The sequence below is a fragment of the Nerophis lumbriciformis genome, linkage group LG02 (genome assembly GCF_033978685.3).
Source record: "Nerophis lumbriciformis linkage group LG02, RoL_Nlum_v2.1, whole genome shotgun sequence".
Classification (NCBI taxonomy): domain Eukaryota; kingdom Metazoa; phylum Chordata; class Actinopteri; order Syngnathiformes; family Syngnathidae; genus Nerophis; species Nerophis lumbriciformis.
The window spans coordinates 36,552,645-36,579,170 of NC_084549.2; the positions used below are offsets into that span (position 1 = coordinate 36,552,645).

Consider the following 26,526-nt stretch of genomic DNA (forward strand, 5'->3'; position numbering starts at 1 on the left):
GCTGTGGGGCTGTTTTGGTTGACAAGACTCTGCAGCATCGCGTGGACATCGGGGTCAGTACCTCTGGATTGGCAGACCGGGGTGGTGGTTCCTCTCTTTAAAAAGGGGAACAGGAGGGTGTGTTCTAACTATCGTGGGATCACACTCCTCAGCCTTCCCGGTAAGGTCTATTCAGGTGTACTGGAGAGGAGGCTACGCCGGATAGTCGAACCTCGGATTCAGGAGGAACAGTGTGGTTTTTGTCCTGGTCGTGGAACTGTGGACCAGCTCTATACTCTCGGCAGGGTCCTTGAGGGTGCATGGGAGTTTGCCCAACCAGTCTACCGGTACATGTGCTTTGTGGACTTGGAGAACTGTGGACCAGCTCTATACTCTCGGCAGTATTGTGGCTTGTGCAGCCCTTTGAGACACTTGTGATTTAGGGCTATATAAATAAAGATTGATTGATTGATTGATTGATTGGAGAAGGCATTCGACCGTGTCCCTCGGGAAGTCCTGTGGGGAGTGCTCAGAGAGTATGGGGTTCCGGACTGTCTGATTGTGGCGGTCCGCTCCCTGTATGATCAGTGTCAGAGCTTGGTTCGCATTGCCGGCAGTAAGTCGGACACGTTTCCGGTGAGGGTTGGACTCCGCCAAGGCTGCCCTTTGTCACCGATTCTGTTCATATCTTTTATGGACAGAATTTCTAGGCGCAGTCAAGGCGTTGAGGGGATCCGGTTTGGTGGCTGCAGGATTAGGTCTCTGCTTTTTGCAGATGATGTGGTCCTTATGACTTCATCTGGCCAGGATCTTCAGCTCTCACTGGATCGGTTCGCAGCTGAGTGTGAAGCGACTGGGATGAGAATCAGCACCTCCAAGTCCGAGTCCATGGTTCTCGCCCGGAAAAGGGTGGAGTGCCATCTCCGGGTTGGGGAGGAGATCTTGCCCCAAGTGGAGGAGTTCAAGTACCTCGGAGTCTTGTTCACGAGTGAGGGAAGAGTGGATCGTGAGATCGACAGGCGGATCGGTGCGGCGTATTCAGTAATGCGGACGCTGTATCGATCCGTTGTGGTGAAGAAGGAGCTGAGCCGGAAGGCAAAGCTCTCAATTTACTAGTCGATCTACGTTCCCATCCTCACTTATGGTCATGAGCTTTGGGTTATGACCGAAAGGACAAGATCACGGGTACAAGCGGCCGAAATGAGTTTCCTCCGCCGGGTGGCGGGGCTCTCCCTTAGAGATAGGGTGAGAAGCTCTGTCATCCGGGGGGAGCTCAAAGTAAAGCCGCTGCTCCTCCACATCGAGAGGAGCCAGATGAGGTGGTTCGGGCATCTGGTCAGGATGCCACCCGAGCGCCTCCCTAGGGAGGTGTTTAGGGTACGTCCGACTGGTAGGAGGCCACGAGGAAGACCCAGGACACGTTGGGAAGACTATGTCTCCCGGCTGGCCTGGGAACGCCTCGGGATCCCCCGGGAGGAGCTGGACGAAGTGGCTGGGGAGAGGGAAGTCTGGGCTTCCCTGCTTAGGCTGCTGCCCCCGCGACCCGACCTCGGATAAGCGGAAGAAGATGGATATATATATGTAAATATATATATGTGTAATATATATATGTGTGTGTATATATATGTATATACATATATATATACACACACACATGCATACATACATTATAGTGTCTTCAAAGTGTGCATTTTATTAAACAAAAAAAGGGACTTTCTGTCGAGGTTAGAAGCAACTATTCTAACTCTGCTTTACAATACAAACGTAACAGTATAAGAACCATGTTTAAGAGCCAATGTATGTGTTTTGGTAGCAATTTAATCCCAAATCCCATTATTTTCGTGCAGAATTTGAAGGAATGATCAAATATGTCTGCCAGATGCATTGATGCAGGTTGTAGCAATGCAACTAAAAATAGTTCACTCTGCATACATTTCCAAATGATGGGAAAATTTAAAAAATATTTACCTCTCGAGTCAAATTGACTCACACAAAATAAAACAAACCAAGCAAGAGGAGCGTAATTTTCAGCAATCATTTTAATGATTTGAAAATATCAAATTAAAAGACTCAAGATAAATGTGATCCCAAAAATCCGAATTACTCTTTAGGGGAGAAAGACTGTCTGTGGAAAAACTGAGAAAGTAAAGCAGACTTGGCGCTCAAAAATGAGGTTAGCTGCTAGTATTTTATTTTGTGACTTCTTTTACTGATGTATTTCTCAAGATACTTGAGGAGATGCTGAAAGACCATGAGAAAACACAGGCTATGGTGTTTATGTAAGAGGAAATAGAAGAGCAGGGAAGTACTTCCGGAATTATCTTATTTTTTTGCTCATATAGTGGGTCTGGTTTAATGTTTTCCTTATCCATTACTTGAAGCTTGAGTGAGAAATGCTTGGAGAATGCACTACCAACCTGATAAGTCCGAAAAAGAAAGCATGGTACGTATTATCTGCTTACAGATGCTACCTGGTGGTTGTTTGAGCACACTGCAGCTAGTTCTGGACAGTCCCACTCCTTAATGCTTCAGTCACATCATATTGTTATTGATAGTATGGGAAATAATTGCCAGATTCATTTTCAGGAGCAAAAAATACATAAGAGAACTTGTTGGTGAAATGTAGGTCATTTAGACGCGATGGGTCCTTTAAGCGAAAATACAACATCATTCTCCCATCCATGTTGGTCACATGTAGCCCATGTTGCTTTTGGTTTCCCAACGCTTTTTTGCCTCAAACCTGAAACAGAAAAAAAAAAAAAATCAGTGCATTACTGAACCCTTGGCACATTCATTCTAACTGCCAGCTCCCATCTGAGAATGACTAATGACTCAAAGTCTGGAGACTTCAGCATCCTAACTGTACTTGACACTATGTCAGATGGGATGGCAGACTCAAAACATGAGTACAGGGACGTCTTACCCCCAAGCTATTTGTTTCTTCCTTTTCTTCGCTGCCCTCAAAGCGTCCTCTTCCTGTTTGCACTGCACATAATCACGGCAACCAGTGGCTTCAGCGATTTTCACAGCCAGCTATTTAGAGAGAGAGGAGAGGCCCATTGGAGAATGACGAGGAATAAATCAAATCTGTCTGACTGATGCTTGTCACCGTCTCTGCTGCCTCCTCCACACAGCATCTATATAGTTTCCACACTGCATTCTCTGGAATGCCCTACCGGCAACAGTTAGAGATGCTACCTCAGTAGAAGCATTTAAGTCCAATCTTAAAACTCATTTGTATACTCTAGCCTTTAAAAAGGCCCCCCTTTTAGACCAGTTGATCTGTTGTCTCTGTTTTATGCTCTGTCCTCCTCTCCTGTGTGGAGAGATTATCAGGTGACCACGCATCAGGAGCAGAACCCAGACCCACTATATGAGCAAGCTGTTTCAAGTTGGGACTTGGTTTGAACCACTCCTCTGTGCATCAGTTGGTGACGTTTCTGCGCTGCTGACTTGTCTCCTTTCAAAAGGATCTCCTGCTTACCCTACTATGGACTGGACTCTCACATTATTAACCATGTCCACTCGGCATCTATTGCACTGGTCACCCAAGGAGGGCGGTCACCCAAAACTGCGGTCCCTTCCAGGATTTCACGTTGTTCCCATTGGGTTGAGTTTTTCTTGCCCTGATGTGGGATCTGAGCCGAGGATGTCGTTGTGGCTTGTGCAGCCCTTTGAGACATTTGTGATTAAGGGCTATATAAGTCAACTTTTATTGATTGATTGAACTACGTTTACACTGCATGTGGTACGCCATTATTACGGTTTGGTTTGTTATCGGAATAGTCATAAAACCCAAATGCAAAACATAATCAACTGGGCTGTTCCGATTGTCTCAGAAGACGTTTTGTCTCTCATCCGAGCAGGCTTCATCAGTTCATGCTCATAGACTAGATAGGACTAGTCTGAGAGGATGGTATTTATTAATTAGTATTCATTAGTATTTAAGTATTTATTCGTCAAAGTAGAGACATGCTCCAACAAGAATGGATTTTGTGTAGCAAAACGACAGTTTCTGAGATACAATGACGGGAAGGCTCTGCCTTCCAATGAAGTTGTAGCCATAAAAAAGGGCGCACCTGCAAATGACTGCTGTCTGGCACAACAATTAAGCGAAACCGTTCATGTTGGTCACAATATTGGCATAAAAAGTGATATATGCTACTTTCAAGACCTGTTTATTGTGTACGCAACCTTTACAAACAAACTAGCGGTTCTGGATTTGGATATTCCTGTGCCAGATTCTGAACTTTACTGCAGTACAGGTAATGCATGTCTGTTAACAAGACACAATAATACAGTGGTGCTTTGATTTTCGTACGGCCTCATGTCAAAGACAATTTATGCCAGAATTGTGCCACATTTCATCATACTGCAAATTATTGCGCATAAACAAGTAGTCAGTTTGCACATGTATCATTACGCAGAATCCAATGCCCAAACAAAAAATCCCACGCATTGGTGACTCAGTCTCCGTGCTTTTTTTGGTAGTATACAGCTAAATAAACCTCCATAGTTCCTAAAAAAGTTGCAATTGCTAGCACTTTGACGAATAAGGTGAGAAACACTATTGAATTCAATAAATAAATTTGTCCTCCTGATGCATCAAGACTGTTTTGCTCTTGTATTATCCTGTGTTTAATGTGTCTTCGGTTCTACCGCGCTTATTTTGTTCCTCTTCCCGTTTTGGTTTTGTCTTGCAGTGTCTTTTATCACTGCTTATGAGCATTGTTCTCCACACCTGCTCTTGATTAGTCGTCAGAGACAAGTGAGTCCCCGGGCCCCTGGTTTGTTGTCTAATGTTTGTGTTTTTTGCCTAGCCACGTTTTTACTCGCCCGCGATCTTCTGCTGTAGCCATGCTGGTGCTTCCTCATTTTCGGTACCTAATAAAATGACCTTTTGCTTGCACGTTGCCTGACCTCTCTGCATCTTGTGATCACACCAACCACAACCATTCGCAGCTGTAACACTGCGTACTGCTATTGCCGTAACACTGCTTACTGCTTACTGCTATTGTCTTTTATAAAGGTAGAAATTATATTAAATGTTTATGCATCCATTTAATTTGTCATTTATATGCATTTTGTATTGTTTTCCGCCATCAAACTACAATTATTTTTTTATAAAATGTGTTGTGTTGATATATTTTGCTGTCCGGAATAGAGTAATTGGATAAACATTTTTTGTTATGGGGAACATTTATTTTATTTTCGTACAATTTGGTCTTTGTCCGACTTTTTGGAATGCTTCAATAACAGAAACAGAGGTACCACTGTCTATCAAATAATAATGTATTACTGATTTTATGATGAAATGAGACAAATTCTGGTGTAACACACTGTGTGAGACAACGTTGATGTCTAACGTTGGATCAATGTTATTGGTTTTGAAATGAAGAAATTTCAAAAGTTGAATCAATGTCAACGGTCGAACTTAGCATACAAACCCCGTTTCCATATGAGTTGGGAAAGTGTGTTAGATGTAAATATAAACGGAATACAATGATTTGCAAATCATTTTCAACCCATATTCAGTTGAATGTGCTACAAAGACAACATATTTGATGTTCAAACTGATAAACATCTTTTTTTTTGCAAATAATCATTAACTTTAGAATTTGATGCCAGCAACACGCGACAAAGAAGTTGGGAAAAGTGGCAATAAATACTGATAAAATTGAGGAATGCTCATCAAACACTTATTTGGAACATCCCACAGGTGAACAGGCAACTTGGGAACAGGTGGGTGCCATGATTGGCTATAAAAGTAGATTCCATGAAATGCTCAGTCATTCACAAACAAGGATGGGGCGAGGGTCACCACTTTGTCAACAAATGCGTGAGGAAATTGTTGAACAGTTTAAGAAAAATCTTTCTCAACCAGCTATTGCAAGGAATTTAGGGATTTCACCATCTACGGTCTGTAATATCATCAAAGGGTTCAGATAATCTGGAGAAATCACTGCACGTAAGCAGCTAAGCCTGTGACCTTCGATCCCTCAGGCTGTACTGCATCAACAAGCGACATCAGTGTGTAAAGGATATCACCACATGGGCTCAGGAACACTTCAGAAACCCACTGTCAATAACTACAGTTGGATGCTACATCTGTAAATGCAAGTTAAAACTCTCTTATGCAAGGCGAAAACCATTTATCAACAACACGCAGAAATGTCGCCGGCTTCGCTGGGCCTGAGCTCATCTAAGATGGACTGATACAAAGTGGAAAAGTGTTCTATGGTCTGACGAGTCCACATTTCAAATTGTTTTTGGAAACTGTGGACGTCGTGTCCTCCGGACCAAAGAGGAAAAGAACCATCCGGATTGTTATAGGCGCAAAGTTGAAAAGCCAGCATTTGTGATGGTATGGAGGTGTATTAATGCCCAAGACATGGGTAACTTACACATCTGTGAAGGCGCCTTTAATGCTGAAAGGTACATACAGGTTTTGGAGCAACATATGTTGCCATCCAAGCAACGTTACCATGGACGCCCCTGCTTATTTCAGCAAGATAATGCCAAGCCACGTGTTACATCAACGTGGCTTCATAGTAAAAGAGTGCGGGTACTAGACAGGCCTGCCTGTAGTCCAGACCTGTCTCCCATTGAAAATGTGTGGCACATTAAGAAGCCTAAAATACCACAACGGAGACCCCCGGACTGTTGAACAATTTAAGCTGTACATCAAGCAAGAATGGGAAAGAATTCCACCTGAGAAGCTTAAAAAATGTGTCTCCTCAGTTCCCAAACGTTTACTGAGTGTTGTTAAAAGGAAAGGCCATGTAACACAGTGGTGAACATGACCTTTCCCAACTACTTTGGCACGTGTTGCAGCCATGACATTCTAAGTTAATTATTATTTGCAAAAAGAAAATTAAGTTTTTGAGTTTGAACATCAAATATCTTGTCTTTGTAGTGCATTCAATTGAATATGGGTTGAAAAGGATTTGCAAATCATTGTATTCTGTTTATATTTACATCTAACACAATTTCCCAACTCATATGGAAACAGGGTTTGTAGAAGAAGGAAAGAAGGAAAGTAATCCACAGAATATAGCTAGTAAAAATAACGCAAACAGTTGCGTAAAGCCAACATTGAACCCTCACCTACTGGACGGCAAGATGGGTCTAAAAAGGGCATGGTTGCGATTGGCTGCCAGTGCATGTCCAAATCAACAAATATAAACCAGTGGGTTTAATCAGCGGCCCGAACAACCATCGAAGTACACAAGAAACGGAGCACTGAAACCGAAATAAACCTCAAACACAGGAAAACCACAAACAAAGGAAAAACAAGACAGGTCATAACAACATCATTGATTTTATGTTTTTAAATATTAAATTACAAGCAAGTACTAGTGGAGAGTTTGATGAGCAAGACATTTAATTTGTGTGCTTTTGAGGTCACTAAACATGACATTAGCCACATTGCTACATCATGAGCTAGCTTAAGGGGGAACTGCATTATTTTTTGGAATTGTGCCTATCGTTCACAATCATTATGAGCGACAAGAACACACATGCATTTGTTTTAGGATCCTAATGATAATGGAAAAAACGCTTGCAAGATGTGGCTAACGGGAGTAAGAAAAAAATTGTAATGCTGATCTCAGATTTTAAAATTGTAGCATTTATCATTGTGAAAGCCATGTATTTGGCCTTGAGAAGCTGTGCTATAGTAAGTGTTCTAACAAGACAATTAGTTAATGACACAGACATAGTTCATTAACTAATTTGTACTTGTTTTGAGAACAGTAAAAATTGCATTTAAAAAAAAAAAAGGATTTCGTAATCATTCAAGTGCACAAGCAACTTTTCTGTTTGCAATACTGGAGGCTGTCCCTGAAATCAGTAGTGAAGAGAATGACCGTGACAGCAAGAGGAAAACATTTAAATCCCAGGGAAGACATGACTGTATTGTGAAGCAGAATAATCCCAATAACCCCAGTCACACAGGAGCACAGGAAACAAAGGGAAAAGCCTGCCTCGGCTGTCACTCATGAGGTAGGTTTATTATTCAAGCAGAGGAAAACTTCGATAAACAACTTGGAACAATTTCACCAAACGTTCTGGTAATTCTCTGTAATATGCACAGCACAATTAAAGAGGAAGGAAGTCTTGAGGTAATGAAGAAATGTGCCAACAGTGTGCCACTTGAAAAAAAAAGACCTGCTTGGAAAAAAATGTTTCAATTATAATTAAGTGGGATAAACTTTATTAGAAAGACTGAAACTAAAATATCTCCTAATGCATGCTGGGATTAAGCAGGTCAGAGCGAACAGGCAGAAAAAATTAAACTCTAAAGGCTTTTTATCACTATATTTCAGGAACCAAGGGTGTAAAATGTTCTAATTTGGGATACATTAAAAGCCATAAAGGTCTTTCAAAAAGATTAATGGTACTTTGCTTGGATTTAAGATAAGGGCTCCAGCTGGCTGCAAGTGCCGAGCTCTGGCAGGGCCCTTAAGGCATTCATCTTTACAGCCACTAAAAGATTTGTGAAAACGCCTGTATAACCTGAAGCGTACATACAATGACAGTCCTTTACCATTTTAGAGCTTTTAAAATTCTCCAAATCATGTTTTCTACTCTTGCAGAGCCTTACAGCGGGCAGCTAAGTCTGCATTTGTGGTAGATTTGCGAGCAGATGATAGCACACCGGGGCTTTTCCTTGCTCTTTGTTGGACTGGTGTCTGTGCTTTTGAGTGGCTGCGATGCACGGTGCGATTATAAACCACACGTTTATTAAATTATTGACAAATCCAACGGCAGCTCGGTGGCAAAGAGGCCTCATTGTTGGGAAATAATCAAATGAAACAGCATGACGCTAAATGGGTTCACATAGAGGCACCGTTTCTTTTTTCCTACAGACGGATTACCCACAATCACCTGCTCTCCTGTTGGAGCATTAGAACGCTCTACAAACATTCCAAAATTTAAACACTTCTATCCCCATTATTCCTGTGTTTGTTAATTAAAACCTTTACTGTACCTACAGCAATAAAGTGCTTCCTTTTTTAATGAATTTAGTCGACTGATTGTGTTAGCTGGGGCTCAACATTAACGTCAACTAAGTTACCTAGGAGACAGAATAGATCAAAGAGACAAAAAAAACCCCTCAAAAGTCTGATTAATCAAGCCTGCAAACAGCTTATTTCCTTTAGCCTGCATGCAAGTATGAAAATGAGATTCCGAGAGCAGTACATTGTGCAGATTTGTTCATTCTTATCTGAACAAAGCCAGCGGCAGCTTATTTCATGGATCACTGGCACTGTCAGCGCTGCGGCGCCGAGCAGGTGACGGCTCCTCTTTCTGTGGCGAGAACAAAATTAGCAAAAAGTCGGCACAAATTAGCCTCTCATGTTTTCTGTAATATGACATTATTTTCCATTTACTTTTTTTGATCCACTTTTCCAGGATTTTTCCCCCCTCCCCGTCCCTGCGCATCTTACTGCCAAATCCTCTCACATCAGAAGCGGGTGAAAAATAAGAATGGAAGTACAGAGCTGGAACAAAGACAAGAGACAGGAAACCTCTTGCATATTATGTTTATGTGGCGCCTCAGAGGCCGTTCTTCCCACTGCAACGCATATTAATGGCCGATTAAGTGTCTGTCATGATCCTGTTGCCCTGCCTTGATTGTCTGGCTTGTGTGTCCTATCCATAGTCCTGTTAAAAATAAGGTTTATTCAGAGGATTAATACTCTGACCTTTGGTAGATTTGAATGATCATTGGGCTCAATGTGAACACTGCAGCGATTGCAGCTTAAGGCTACGGCGAGGGTTAAGTCAACACTGCTGATTTATTCAAGTTTGGGTTGTCATGGAGATCCAAACAAGGGACCCCAATGCCAAATAAAAAAAGAAATAGTCAAGCCCCTACGCATTACACAAATGCATTCAAAAATGTAGGGCTCCCAACATAACAGTCATAATCAAACTGCTTACAAAATACAATAGCTCAATTAAAGATGAGAAAAATGTGTCTCCATGTGGATGAAGTGTTAAAGCTCCTTTTAACAATATGAAATAAATGATGGCTTTAAGGAAGAAATGGCCTTAAAGCCATTCATAAATTTCCAATCCAGGAAGGGTCTTCCAATTAAAATGTGTGAGAGGTGGATTAACAAGGGCTATATGGCTTTGCCTCACTAAATCACCTCCCCGAGCTGCTCTGCTGCATTTGACGTGTAAACGATTAATGACCAGCCTAATTCCCTTATCACACTACCTTAATGCCTAAATAATGTGGCCTTAGTCAACCTTGGCAAGAAGGGCTGTATAAGAATGGAATGAATATCAGATTAGGCAGTGTGTGTGTTTTTTTCCGCAGAATTTCTTCAAACCGAGGCAGAAGGGAAAGAAAGCGTGTTTTGTTGCAGCAACACTGGGAAGGTCAGGGGACCAAGAGATCAATCAACACCACCCATATCGCTCCAGAAAAGAAGGGTAGGGCATTTTTTTCAGTAACTTTCATTTTAAAAATCAACTGACTCAAAAAAAAAGAAAAGATAATCCAAGTAAGAGTAAAATACTTGAGTCATTAAGGAACAAACACACCCCTGAACTTTAAAACGTGGCTTAGAAAAGCGAAAACTAGATGAGGAAATTCCTGAAGGAATTGCGTGTGAATGCTCCAATGCTGAAGTTGAACTGAAATCCTGGAATTTTTTCAGAATTGTTGAAGTAGAGCACACAATTCCCAAACAGGCGGAATATTTTGAAGTTGGAACAGTTTGAATCAGATGAAAAATATGGGAATTGTGAAACTTTGAAGAATGTCCCATTGATTTCAATGGGAATTTCCCCAAAATGTGGGAATTTCGGGCAAAGCGGGAATTTTTTTGAAAATGGTAAAAATCTTGAATGTTTTGAATGAGTTGAAATGGTTGGTGTTGGAATTTTTCAAATCGGTCAAGAAATGTTGAAATAGTAACATGTTGAATTGAGAAATGGTATTACGGAATTCCAGGAATTTCGGGAAAACCGGGAATTTTTTCAGTTCAAAGAGGAATGTTTTGACGGTGGAACGGTTAAAATGTGGAAGGAGTAGTCAACCGAAAAAGGGTAAAAATAGGGCTTTGGAAAACCAGGAATTCTGAAAAATCCTGGAATTTTTTTGAACTTGGAAAAAAAGTTGTTTAAATTTCTACGATGGTGAAATGTGTTTAAGGTGGAATGGTTTGAATCGGTTCAAAAATGTGGAAATGGTGGAAGTTTGAAAAATGGCCAATTCATTTTGAATGGGAAAAATGTCCCGGAAAACCTGGAATTCTGGGAAATCTGGGAATTGTTGGAATTCGTAAAGGGAAAGCCCGCAATTCCCAAATAGGCTGAACAGTTTGACGTTGCAACAGTTTGAATCGGAATGAAAAATGTGGAAGGTAGAGCACGCAAAAATCTGGAGAAGAAGTTTAACAAATAGATGACTTTTGGTGTAGAAAACCATATGTGTGAATGCTTTGGAGCATTCACACAATTAGTGTAAAACCATAATTGATAACCACACTTTCATAAGAAAGCAGATCTGCTCATTTACTGCAGAATCAAGCTAGTGCTAACATGCCAAGAAGAGACGATAGCGTCTTTACGCATTAAGAAATGACATACCACAATCTAAACTTGTATAAAGACATTGCTGTCTGAGCAACTAAGATATTGCACCTACAGGCTGTGCTCGCTTCGAGTAGAGTGATTGATCTATACTTGGAGAAATGTGACACATGGTTGTCAACAACAGGAAGTGAACTCGTACGACGTCACATAAGTCGGATGTACAACACTCGTTTAACCTTTATCATAAAAAAAACACTTTAAAACCGCTCTAAAAGATAAAAATGGATGAAGGTACACATATTTTAACACCCAAATTAATATAATATAGCAAGAACAATATTAAAAGTTTTTTTCTGCTAAAAAAGTGCAGTGTGTATATTTATTTAATTTAGTTTTCTAAATAAAACATGGTTTAAAGATGTCATTGTGTTTATATATACTTTTTGAGCACATTCAACTACACAGTGATAATAATGCTAGTTTATCATAATGACCATGATCATTTTGGTTACAATAACTGCTATTAAAGTTTCATATCGTTGCATCCCTAATGGAATTAAATTATGGGATGGATTAAGTATAGAACGTAAACATTGTATAAATGTAGCTCAGTCTATGAAAGAATATAAGCACATGGTGTTTGCAAAGTATAATGAACTGTTATCATGGACAAGGGTAGGAACAAATGAGCTATGCATCTTCCTACTCTATTAAGACATATTAAATTGTTGTAATTAAACAACAGTGTTTGTTATTCTGCTGCAAAATTTTAATATGATACAAATAAATTGTTTTATATTGTATTGACATGTTAAATTGTGAAAATGTAACCACATGATATTCCTTAATGAAACATTTTAAGTCAAATAAAACAAACCACACCATTGAGACACAGTATAAATGAAATGTTTAGCGAAGGCTTTTTTTTTTTTTAAATCTACAATATAAGAAGCCACAGTGCCAGCTTTCTCCAGTCTCCAATTAGTTAAATGATCTAACCTAGTGATTCTCAAACTGTGGTAAGCGGGCCACGTCTAGTGGTACGCCAAAGAAGTCTGTAATAGGGTTGTACAGTATACCGGTACTAGTATAAGTGTCTTCATGACATCGGCGATACTTTTTGAGGATTCTGTTCCAAGACACTGAATAATGTTTGATGTTTTGGTTCGACCACATCCATATTTTTTGGCGATTTTCGAGTCGGGAAACATTTTCCGAAATAACTGTCCCATGTGATCAGCCAGTGCGATTGGAAGTCCATGCTCAATTATTGCCTCCGTAAATAAAACTTCGGCATTTATCACATCCAAAGAATCTGTTTGGGCGACGAAAAACGTTGAACGTTTTCCACTTGTATCGCTAGCAACGGCATTAGACTTGTGTTTTTTTGTCCCAACGTGGTCTTTTACATCGCTAATTCCTCCGTGTCCGATCGAAAAATCTTGTCTGCACAAGGTGCAATTCGCGTAGTTTTCACCCTTTTTGGAACGGATAATTATTCCCGGATAGGCTTTTGAATATTCTTCACGGAATGACTGCAGTTTTCTTTTCGGTTTAAGACTCGTTTGCGATTTTTCTCCGGCTGATTCCATGATTGTTCGCTCGTTTGGAAACAATGGCAACTGGTGCCTCGTGCTTGGCAGCGGTGCTATAAATAGCCTCGCGCATGGCATTCGGAATGGCTGGATAGGAAGTTACGGGAAGCAGTGTCGATTGTCATTGTTGTTACGCGATTTCGTGAATAAAACTTAAAAAAAATTTTTTTTTTTTAATTACCGTATTTTCCGCACTATAAGGCGCACCTAAAAACCACAAATTTTCTCAAAAGCTAACAGTGCGCGTTATAACCCGGTGCGCTTTATTACGATTAATTTTCATAAAGTTTCGATCTCGCAACTTCGGTAAACAGCCGCCATCTTTTTTCCCGGTAGAACAGGAAGCGCTTCTTCTTCTACGCAAGCAACCGCCAAGGAAAGCACCCGCCCCCATAGAACAGGAAGCGCTTCACCCGCCCCCATAGAACAGGAAGCGCTTCACCCGCCCCCGGAAGAAGAAGAAAAAACGCGCGGATATCACCGTACGTTTCATTTCCTGTTTACATCTGTAAAGACCACAAAATGGCTCCTACTAAGCGATCCGGTTCATAAAAAGACGCAATCTCTCCATCCGCACACGGATTACTACCGTATTTCACAGCAACTGAACCGCACTGTGGAACGGGAGCACGTACGGTGAATATTCGCACCACAGGTAATGAAGTCATCCTTCACTGTGGTTCTAGCTTGCCATGCTAACTTCCACTCATGGTGATATTCAAAAGGAAGACCTTGCCAAAAGAGACCTTTCCAGCCGGCGTCATCATAAAAGCTAACTCGAAGGGATGGATGGATGAAGAAAAGATGAGCGAGTGGTTAAGGGAAGTTTACGCGAAGAGGCCGGGTGGCTTTTTTCACACAGCTCCGAAGGCGAACACACCTTCACTAAGACGGGCAGACAGCCTCGGACGACATACGCCAACATTTGCCAGTGGATCGTAAATGCTTGGGCAGATATTTCGGTCACAACTGTGGTCCGAGCTTTCCGGAAGGCAGGATTCACAGAACAACAGCGACACTGACTCCCGATGACTTCTACGAGACGGAACCGGCCATTTTGGATACCACGCTTGCGCAACTTTTCAATTCGGACACCGAAGACGAAGAATTCGAAGGATTTACGAATGAAGAATAACTTCAGAAGGTGAGCGCTATGTTTATTTTGTGTGTTGTGACATTAACGTTCGAGCAACATTATGTTACTATTGCTCTACACCATTTTGAATTTTACTATGTTTGTGATTGCACATTTGCGTACATTTTGGGACAGAGTTGTTAGAACGCTGGTTTTCAATATATTATTAAAGTTTGACTGAACTATCTGACTGTTTTTTTGACATTCACTTTAGCGCAGCGTTTTTTTGACATTCACTTTAGCGCAGCGTAGGCGCGGCTTATAGTCCGGGGCGGCTTATTGGTGGACAAAATTATGAAATATGTAATTCATAGAAGGTGCGGCTAATAATCCGGTGCGCCTTATAGTGCGGAAAATACGGTAATCAAAAAACGTATTTTTTATCACTGCAACTGTAACCCGGAATAGGTTGATGAAAATCGTACTAATTACGGGAAAACCGGAGTAGTTGGCAGGTATGTATCGATCACAAAATGTATATTATGTTTATAAACTCAAGAAATACGTCCCTGAACACACAAGGACTTAAATTATGACCATTGTATGATCCTGTAACGACTTGGTATCGGATTGATACCAAAATTTGTGGCATCATCCAAAACTAATGTAAAGCATCCAAACAACAGAAGAATAAGTGATTATTAAATTTTAACAGAAGTGTAATAAAGTACTATCTATCTATCGATCTATCTATCTATCTAGATAGAACATGTTAAAAGAGAAAGTAAGCAGATAACAGTAAATGAAAAATTACATGAATAATTCATTTTGTACCACTTGTCCTTAATAATGTTGACAAAATAATAGAATGAAAAATATGTCAGCAGCTAAATTAGGAGCCCGTGTTTGCGTACTTGCTACTAAAAGACCATTGTTCAGTATTTTACTTAAGGGCAAACTTGCAATAAGAAATATACCGTAAGATTTTTTGTTAAAATAAAGCCAATAATGCAATGTTTTGTGGTCCCCTTTATTTAACAAAGTATCGAAAAGTATTGAAATACATTTTGGTAACGGTACCAAAATATTGGTATCGGGACAACACTAGTCTGTAAATATGTACTGTATATGGAGTATCATTGATGATGTTTGTGCATTGTGTGAAATACTACAGTGGCCAAAGATATGAAATATACTTGTTAAATAAAACGATTGCCTTGTTCTTAATGAATACTTAGGTCTACTACGCTACTGTATTTTAATGTAGGTCATTGGGGTGGTTTTTTGGAACAAAGTTTAACAACCACTGATCCAACCTCTTGCATTTATTGTCAAGCAGGCAAATGGTTTCCATTCCTATGTGTTTGTTATATTTTGTGATGTATTCCTCACAATTAATGTATTTATATTCTTGTGTATCCTTATGAGAACCAGCATCCTCTGCAGTGAACATTTGTTTTCGGTCTATTTCTTTTGTCAAAATTAATAGTCCTGTTATTCAAAACATAAATGTACACTGTAGTGGACGCTGGCTTTCAGGACGATATGTCAATGTTAAGGTAATACAGGATCTAATGTAAGTATGGGCATAGCCACATTTATGAATTGGATCTTAAAAGAGGAACTTCACTTTTTTTTTTTAATTAATTACCCTTAATTGAGACAAGACCTCTTCTCTTTTCTGCGTGTTCTAAATAGTGAAAAACTGCTAGCAAGGAGCAGCTAACAATGCATGTAAATGGAGTCATCTATTCTGCCCATGAAGCCCTCTAAAAAAGATACAAAAACACCAACAACGCACAATTTACATGCCGTGACCTGTATATTAACCAAGCTATAGCGACATTGTTATTATAAGAGGTAACACAGACAAACTACTTTTAAAAACACCATGTCTTGCTCACCGAGAGGTAAGCTAGCTACTGACTTACTGAACTGCTGCTGACTCGCCTTTGCATTTGAAAAAGTTATTGCTAGATTATAAATAATGCGTCGCGTTGCATATAGTCAAAGTTTTTGCCCATAAGCCGAGAAGTTGGTCAACTTTGTTCAACTTAGACCTGAATACATCGCTAAGAAGATCCGGCAAAATGCTTGTTTCATCCCAACATTATTTACCTGAGGAGTGAGGACTATGCTGAATTTACAAGTTTACACAAGCTGGTGCTGAAAGATACAACCATCCTAGTGAGACAGGACATTCTAAATGACTGTTTTGTTCCCATTTTGTTTTTCTTGTCTATCACTTAGCACTAGAGCTACATGTTGGTTTAATGTTTAACCATAGGGCTGGATCTGCTTAGCACCCAGCTTCTAAAACGTGTAGCTCATCCTCCTTATAGTCAAGTTTAAAAAAGATAAGGATCTCAATTATTATTTGTCCCAAAGTAGTCGTCGCTCTCACAATTTCTGCCACAATTAGTAGTTGTTGTTGACGGACATAGCGTCAGTTGCTACGCAGACTGTGAAATCAATGCACCCAGGAAAGAAGTTCCAGAAATGCTTAAAATGACTAAAATGCTGTAATTATTTATTATTTATTTATTGTTTTTATGGATTTGTCTGTTACTACATTTCATACATAATTACATCTCGTATATATTGTTTTTTGAGGGCTATATAGGCAGAATACATCCGATCCCGATTACCTGCATTGCGAGCTGCCTCTTGCTAATGTTTTTTTAGGATTTATAATGCTCAGAAAAGAGAAAGGTGTATGTTTTTGTCTCTAAAAATGGTGAATGATAGGCAAATTTCAATAAAATAGTGCAGTTCCCCATTAGGATGAAAAGAATCAGGAAGACAAGTTGTTGCGATTTGTAACATACCGGTAATTATTTCTTCATGTGGAAATCTCCACCGTTAAATTGTTAAATAATTTTCTCAAAAAAGGCCAATCAACAGACAAAGCAAACCCTGCCAACATGTCCAGTTTCTTAGTTGGTACTCGGTTGATACCTGCAATGACAGCTTTAGTACGAAATTCAGCAATATTGGAATCGCTGTGAACAATGGGTACCATGGAAGCTTGAATATATGCAATGTGTGATTATTTCAGTTACAATGCAAGTCCCTGTGCACATCCTAGTGGGCAGCCTCCAAAGAGCTTTTGTAATCTTGCCACCACTTTGACAAACACAATTACATGACAGGCAAAAGAAAAAGAACTCCGGGGAAGACACAGACGAACATCAACGTCTCAATTTTCGCTTCAAGTAATCTGATTTGAGATACACATGACGTTTCATCGTTAGGGAATAGACACAAAAAAAGTTCACTTGCTTGTGCACAATCCATTATCTTGCCTCTTCTGAGTGGGGTAGGCTTATTAGCAAGCTTTGAACTCACACTTAGAATAATATGCCATCAACAGTTTTATAAGCTAATTAGAGAAAACAGTCTAATTACTGAGTGACTGGCAATAAAATGGCAATCATGAAAAAAGAAACCACGGGTGCTAAGCTTTCACTACCACCAATTAAGGCCTAATTACAAACAAATTATATATGTGTTTTGCTGTGGGCTCCAATTTAAAAATGGCTTTAATTAAAAGAGAAAACATGCTAATTAATTAAATGGCACACACATCGACATTGAAAAGTATGCTTTGTCTATCAAGTAATTAATGAAATACAATAATCCAAATGAGATTCCCAGGCATTTGATAAAAGCTTTGTACCCATTTTTGAAATCCATTTCAAAATTAATGGGCAAAAATCTAATATGAGTCATTCAGAGATACAATAAAAGTTCAATCCCTGATAAATTGCTTATGATGATGGAGGAAAAGAACAAAGAGGAGAGTTTCACTAAACTCTCTGCATGGTGGCCCGAGGGGGGTTGCAGTGGGGACAGTCAGCCTAATTCTCCGATGTGGGAAGGCGGAAGTCAAAATCTGATAAAGCCCGCCTTCCTTGAACGCTGTGCTCATTAATTTCTTGATTACAAACACGGGGAGGGCAGAGTAAAGGTGTTGGGGGGGAGAAACAATGTAAACATCATGAAACAATTTTAGTTGTGTTCTTTGTTTTAGCTAAGCTGTCATGTTGCCTCTAACAAAACCTTTGTTTTACAGCTATTAAAGCCGGCTTTACAAAGAGTAGATTTCAAGGACAGTGAGGCTTCCCTTTCACGGAATGCTACTGAAATTTGAGCTGTGCTACAATGACCATCGGTACACTTAAATGCAACAAAATCATAAATGGTTAAAGTATATTAACCTTTTATTAAATATTACTATTTTAGATTCTGTTGTCTGTACTAAGCAGGGATATGAGCACCCTTTGAGAGAAAAGGAGGAACATTTCTATCAGCCCTAGGTGATGCCACACAAACCCAGAAAGAACATTTTGAAAATCAATTAAGTGCATTTCTACACTATATTTTACCATTACATTTTGTTCTCATCTACCAACCTCGTTTGACTGTCTTTTTGAAACCTATGTCCCATGTAATGTTTTTTAGTAGATAATTTACTAAAATTATTATCATTAAAAATGTAATGTAAATTTTACAATCCTTCACCTCAAAAATATACCGTCACGTTGGCTACTAAAAAATACTATAGAACTACAACTGGTTTGGAAACTAACAGTGTTTGGATTGTAATCATCAAAGTACGATTAGCAAAGTGGACAGTCGTTAATGTTGTGGCTCTGAGAGAAAATGGAAGTGACTACAAGTAAACTAGCTAGATGGTTCGTTAACTAGCGTTTCGGGGCTCCTGATCGCCCTGTCCTGCAACTCAACAAATTTTCCTTGGATGATATTTTCATTGATAATTATATATATATATATATATATATATATATATATATATATAAATATATATATATATATATATATATATATATATATACAGTGTTTCCCACACATTCATTTATTTGTGGCGGCCCGCCACGAAAGAATTACGTCCGCCAAAAATGGATTTTTCGGCTTTTGACTCGCTCGACCGCTCATAAAAGCAATGGGACTCTGTCTGTGAATGTACCTTGTAGTTACAACTCCGGTGCAGTAGGTGGCGGTAGCCTACTATGCATTGTAACTCCGCCAATAGCACTTAATTCACCTGGTGGGCCAGAAGAAGAAGAAGAAGAAGAAGAAGACGGCGGAGTAAAAGAACGGACCGACCGGATCAAAATACGAGGGTAATATAGGTTGTAGGTAGATAAGTTATAGCTGCATCGCTCGCGGCTCGTCATATATTTAACGCTAATCCGCGATTTCACCGAGCGTTTCACTCACGGTGAGCAGCCTGACGCTGCTTCATTAACACCGCCGCTGTTGTCACGTCATGTGTTACCATACCGACGAGCTAACGTGTCCAGGTTATAACCCTGTTGTCAATAAACACACGTGGAGACGGTGCTTCAGATACTGCATTAATAATGAAGCTAAATTGTCCACTGTCCACTGCAGCATGTGATGTGAATGCAATGAAAAGAATACAATCTTAGCCAACCAGCTGTTAAAATGTTGTCCAGGTTAATGTTTTGGCCATTAAAGGCCCTTCATTTCAAGATTTCAACTGTGATCGGGCTTTAAACAGGTGGCTGACCTGTTCAGATGGGTGTAACTCAGGGGTGCTCACACTTTTTCTGCAGGCGAGCTACTTTTCAATTGATCAAGTCGTGGGGATCTACCTCATTCATATATATAATTCATATTTACTTATTTATGAAATATATGTTTTTGTTAACAAGTTAAAGGTGTTTAATGATAATGCAATCATGTTTAACACATATAGTTAATATTGTTAATAAATTAAAGGTGTTTAATGATAATACAAGTATGTTTAATACATATAGTTAATATTGTTAACAAGTTAAAGGTGTTTAAAGATAATACAAGCATGTTTAACACATATTGTTAATAAATTAAAGGTGTTTAATGATAATACAAGTATGTTTAACACATATAGTTAATATTGTTAACAAGTTAAAGGTGTTTAATGACAATACAAGCATGTTTAACACATATAGTTAATATTGTTAACAAGTTAAAGGTGTTTAAAGATAATACAAGCATGTTTAACACATATAGTTAATATTGTTAATAAGTTAAAGGTGTTTAAAAATAATACAAGCATGTTTAACAAATATAGATTCCCTTCTTTCATGAAGACAAGAATATAAGTTGGTGTATTACCTGATTGTGATGACTTGCATTGATAGGAATCAGACAGTGGTGCTGATAACGTCCGCATTTTCGAATGGAGGAGAAAAAAAGTCCTCCTTTCTGTCCAATTCCACATGAAAGTGGTTGGTTTTTGGCATCTTATTTGTCCAGCTTCTGTACTCCTTTGTATACACTTTACAAGAAATACATTGTCGGCAAACTCCGTAGCTTGCTAGCTTGTGCACGCCAGCTTTCTGAGACTTTTATTTTGTTAGCGCAACTGTGCAGTCGGTCTTTGGAGTTTTGACGACAGGTACGGCGCCAGAGTCTGTTGAAATAAAGTGTTTCTCGCCTTCCTGTCGGTAATTTTAATGAGCTAAATATGTACATAAAGTGTTGTACTTATATTCCAACTCCGCGTTCTTCTTGGTCATCGCCGCTGCCGCCGTCACCCCCCGCCCCCCGACCACACCACCACAAATAGATGCCTGTCCTGTGGGAAACACTGATATATATATATATATATATATATATATATATATATATATAATATATATATATATATATCAGATATGGGCATCTACATATATATATACAGGTAAAAGCCAGTAAATTAGAATATTTTGAAAAACTTGATTTATTTCAGTAATTGCATTCAAAAGGTGTAACTTGTACATTATATTTATTCATTGCACACAGACTGATGCATTCAAATGTTTATTTCATTTAATTTTGATGACTTGAAGTGGCAACAAATGAAAATCCAAAATTCCGTGTGTCACAAAATTAGAATATTACTTAAGGCTAATACAAAAAAGGGATTTTTAGAAATGTTGGCCAACTGAAAAGTATGAAAATGAAAAATATGAGCATGTACAATACTCAATACTTGGTTGGAGCTCCTTTTGCCTCAATTACTGCGTTAATGCGGCGTGGCATGGAGTCGATGAGTTTCTGGCACTGCTCAGGTGTTATGAGAGCCCAGGTTGCTCTGATAGTGGCCTTCAACTCTTCTGCGTTTTTGGGTCTGGCATTCTGCATCTTCCTTTTCACAATACCCCACAGATTTTCTATGGGGCTAAGGTCAGGGGAGTTGGCGGGCCAATTTAGAACAGAAATACCATGGTCCGTAAACCAGGCACGGGTAGATTTTGCGCTGTGTGCAGGCGCCAAGTCCTGTTGGAACTTGAAATCTCCATCTCCATAGAGCAGGTCAGCAGCAGGAAGCATGAAGTGCTCTAAAACTTGCTGCTAGACGGCTGCGTTGACCCTGGATCTCAGGAAACAGAGTGGACCGACACCAGCAGATGACATGGCACCCCAAACCATCACTGATGGTGGAAACTTTACACTAGACTTCAGGCAACATGGATCCTGTGCCTCTCCTGTCTTCCTCCAGACTCTGGGACCTCGATTTCCAAAGGAAATGCAAAATTTGCTTTCGTCAGAAAACATGACTTTGGACCACTCAGCAGCAGTCCAGCTGGTGTCGGTCCACTCTGTTTCCTGAGATCCAGGGTCAACGCAGCCGTCTACCAGCAAGTTTTAGAGCACTTCATGTAATGTACAAGTTACACCTTTTGAATGCAATTACTGAAATAAATCAAGTTTTTCAAAATATTCTAATTTACTGGCTTTTACCTGTATATATATATCAGATATGGGCATCTACATTAACAGTATGGTTATGGTTTGCCTGAGCGGCTGGACAGGTTTTTTTTTTTACTTGGGACATCTCGTGGGCCAGATTTTGGAGGCTGGCAAGTGGTAGTTTGGGGACGCCTGGTTTAGACCTTATTTCCTTCCTAACAGAACCCTTGCTGGGCATTAAGAAGAGTAGACATATGGACACATTTTACATTTGACACTATTGAGAACAAGACAGTGTGGACACCACAGGTGTCAAACTCAAGGCCCGGGGGCAAGATCTGGCCCGCCACATCATTTTATGTGGCCCGCAAAAGTGTCAATATAGCACTTGACCTTCTCATGCTAAACATATTTGTTTTTTTCATTTTGACAGAAAAAGGTACTATATGCAATTGCATATCTTCTAAACTGTAATGTTGCATGATCATGTTACAAGATATTCCAATAATTTTTTGCTTTTAAAAATACCAACAATTTTGTTTGTCCCCCTTACTTATAGCAATTTATTAAGAAATGTGTTAGTAAAATAATATAAATAATCAAATGTGCAGGCAATTGTGTGTAATAATATAATGAGGTGATTATACATTTATATTCATACACGTTCAAAGTTACAAGGGCCCTTTTGAGGAGCAGCCATAACTACGATGTGGCCCACAAAGAAAACGTTTGACACCCCTGATGTAAACCTTGTGGAGCGATTATAACTGATACAAACACATCTTGTAGCAGCATATGCAGGCGAATCATCCTAACTAGTGAAGCAAAGCACGCAATAATCTCTCTCTAATTTTTTTTTGTTAAGTTTACTGCTGTTTTTATTGCTGAGATTGTTGAATTATTAATGCCTGGTGCGTCTGCCTCACAATACGAAGGTCCTGAGTAGTCGTGAGTTCAATCCCGGCCTCGGGATCTTTCTGTGTGGAGTTTGCATGTCCTCCCCGTGACTGCGTGGGTTCCCTCCGGGTACTCCGGCTTCCTCCCACCTCCAAAGACATGCACATGGGGATAGGTTGATTGGCAACACTAAAAATTGGCCCTAGTGTGTGAATGTGAGTGTGAATGTTGTCTGTGTGTCTGTGTTGGCCCTGCGATGAGGTGGCGACTTGTCCAGGGAGTACCCCTCCTTCCGCCCGATTGTAGCTGAGATAGGCTCCAGCGCCCCCCGCGACCCCGAAGGGAATAAGCGGTAGAAAATGGATGGATGGATGGAGTTTTGCAGCATCAATTTATTACTTCATATAGTAGTCATGTTATTCATATAATGTTATCATTTAACATCTGAAAAAATAATGTCATAGTGATGTGACGAGATGTGCCGAGGCATTGAGGCGTGTCTGGAGTAATGAGGGCGTTTCCGCAAAGCACGTATCAAGGCTTACTTCAGGTGTGAAGCCTCACTGCCCAGCTATACGACGTGACAACTTCGGGACGTGGTTCAGATTTCGCCGGGAGATGCGACAACGATTAAACACACACACAGCCCAAACTTCATTGAAAATGTGGCCTTTTGAGGTTGCGGTCAGTTCTGAATCTGGATTGAAAATACAAATAGAATTGGCTTTAGCAAAAATAAAACAATAACGGCGCATGATATTAAATTTGAACTTAATCCAAGCTGGAATTTTAGTCGACTAAAAAGTTTGGAAACTAAACTATAGACTAAAATGTAATACATTTAGAGGACTTAAGTACGACAAAAAATAAAATACATTTTAGTAGAAAAACAAAGAAAAAAAAAGAAAAAACAACACTAGATGAATTGTGTTGTCAAAACATCAATTGCTTTGCTATTCCCAACTAGGAGACTTGTATCTTTCTTCTGCAGTGCAGGTTTTATCATTATTTTGAGCCAAATAATGCAATATAATAAACTTGGTGGGATAATGGTGGCTAAAGTAGTCAAGTTTTAAAACACATCTTGACAGAGACTTAACCAAAGCAAATGTATTTGAATATCATAAGTAGCAGAAGTAATAAGATCAAGTGACTATACTTAAAAATGTGATAACGTGAGCATGCAAGTTACTCTGATCGGCAGAATACCGCGTACATAATACATGTTCATGTGTCATCTATTGGCTCTTTGAGGCCATGTAATGTAATTTTGAATTTGTATTTTCTTAAGGTCCTGGAGTCATGAAATTGGCCCAACAGCCCCTATTGTGTAAGACTGAATAGAGTTTCTGTTTTGAAGTGGTAATGTCTTTCTAATAATTGAGATGAGTGCTACGGGGAGACTCTACACTCTAACGTGGTGTGACAGTCTTTTGTTAGAAAATAAACCTACTTCCTACACATGAAAGACAACCTCAGTTTCAAACGACTTTACTTGCACTGTTATTTTAAGAGGTAAAAAGTAAGCAACTACTCATTAAAACAATAACAAAAGACTTGATTACTAAAAGAATAGTGTGGCGTTCAAAGTCTACGTTTGACTGGCTTAAAAAAAACCATTGTCTCTATAATTAGTAAATACTCAGTGTAGTTAAAATAGAACATTTGTCTTATCCATCCATTCAATTTCTGTTCCGCTTGTCTTCATTCAGCTGGAGCCTATCCCAGCTGACTTTGGGAGGTAGCGTACACCTTGGAGTGATCACCAGACAATCACAGGCCACATACTGACAAACAACAACTCACACCTATGGATAGTTTAGTCTCCAATTAACCAAACAGGCATGTGTTTTGGATGTGAGAGGAAGTGATAGTACCAGAAGTAAACCCACGCAGACACAGGCACAGATGCTTCGACTGAGAAGCACCAAGGGTTAAGCATGTCATGAACTGGAAACTGTTGGAACACCAGTGTCAGTGTCCACAGTAAAGACAGTTTAACATTGCCATGTGAGAAAAAGTATGTTTGGAGCAGTCAAAGTAATGTTTTAAGAACAAGGAACCAGAATCATCCATATTCAAACAATGCCCAACCTTATTAGCAACTGTCAAACATGGAGGTGGAATCATGCATCTGGGCTGTTTTGTGGTACTGGTGTATTACACAAAGTGGGTAGAAAAGTTAAAGAGAGAACTCCAAATGTATCTGAAACTTGGACACAGTTGGGTGTTCAAAAACGAAAAGGACAATAATTCCAAACACATATCAAACCGGGTTTTGAAGTGGATAAAGCGGCTGGAAAAACAAGTTGACTTTATATGCTAATTGTGTTTCATTATATCCATTAAACCATATCCAATTGTATTTACAATCCACAAAGTATGTGAAAATACCATTTAAACATCACTAAATGCCACAAATTCAGTCAGCCATTTTGAATATTCGCTCCGAATAACTTTGGCTATTTCCGGAGATTGATGTCACTGTCGTAACGCTTCTGCACTCTGACCATGTTATCAGATTAGTCATACTGGAAAAACGCAAAAATTAGAAAGATATGGGCTGTCTATCATTCACAATCCCTATATAGGACATGTACACATATGTTTTTGTCTTTTTATGCATTTTAAGTCGTAAATAAATAAACACATACAAAGTCAGCTAACTATGGGGGCTCTCTATTTTGCCCACAAAACTCCCTTAAACACCATCCAAAACCCGCAAACAATACTCTATTTACATCTTGTGACCTGAATATTAACCAAATATTAGTAATCTTGTTATTATAAACGCTAACACAGACAAAGTATTTTTAGCATTGATAACCGAGAGCTAACTAAAGTTTATGATGCACTGTACTCAAGGTGAGACTTTAATGTAATTATAAAATTAAATTGAGGATGGCAGTAATGCAACATACTGTATATGGATGCTAACTGCCGTAAAACTGTAAAGAAGAAGTTTATTCAGCACTGCAGCATTGAGCCGGCGAAGTCTTAATTGCTGCCGTTCTGCTACTGCTGCATCGCGTCCCGGCTCGTCAAAATTGTTCTGGATTATAAATCATGGCTCTCATCTAGATATTAGGGGGATTTAGCCACAAATCGTATTATCTGTAACACTCAGTTTATACTTGGAGATGGAGACAAACACACTACAGCAGAAAACAGTGTCAGTAGCAACATTTGTAACCCTTTGTCGTGTGGATTAAAAATTATTATTCATCTAAAGAGGAAGTTATGGACATGGTATCAGTTGTCATCACAGTGAGAGCAGAAATCGTACAATGAGCGATCGTTTAATTATGTTTGTAGTTTGTATTTCTTGTTTAGCGTCTAGCAATACTGCTACATAGGGATTGAAAATATTTTTAAGGTTCCGATTCCACTTAAAATTCTGCTTAACGATTTGGTTCTTTATCGATTCCCTTATCGATTCTTATTTGGAAAAAAAGATAACAATATGATGGATTAGCAACAATTTTGTTTGGTTTAGAGCAGGGGTATCATACTAATTTTAGCTCAAGGGCCGCATGGAGGTAAATGTGTGCACACGGGCCGCACTATTAAAATCATGGTATTAAAATTTAAAAAAAAAAGAAAACTTCAGATTATTTTCTCTGTCTTACTTTGGCCAAAAATAAAACAAACACATTCTGAAAATATTACAATAAAAATATTTTTTTTAAATACCGGCAGCGGTAAAGTTTAGATCCA

General features: G+C 39.3%; 1 protein-coding gene across 1 annotated transcript in view; it reads right to left on the bottom strand.

The window, feature by feature from the left end:
- Positions 1-2,000: 2,000 nt before the first annotated feature.
- Positions 2,001-26,526, bottom strand: part of fam204a (family with sequence similarity 204 member A) — a 35,453-nt gene continuing 10,927 nt past the window's right edge. Inside the window, exons 6-7 of the mRNA XM_061961911.1 lie at positions 2,903-3,012; positions 2,001-2,719 (exon numbers count right to left, since the gene is read on the bottom strand). Of these exons, the coding sequence (XP_061817895.1) occupies positions 2,668-2,719; positions 2,903-3,012 (162 nt within the window). The 3' untranslated portion in view covers positions 2,001-2,667. The remainder of the gene's footprint in view (positions 2,720-2,902; positions 3,013-26,526) is intronic.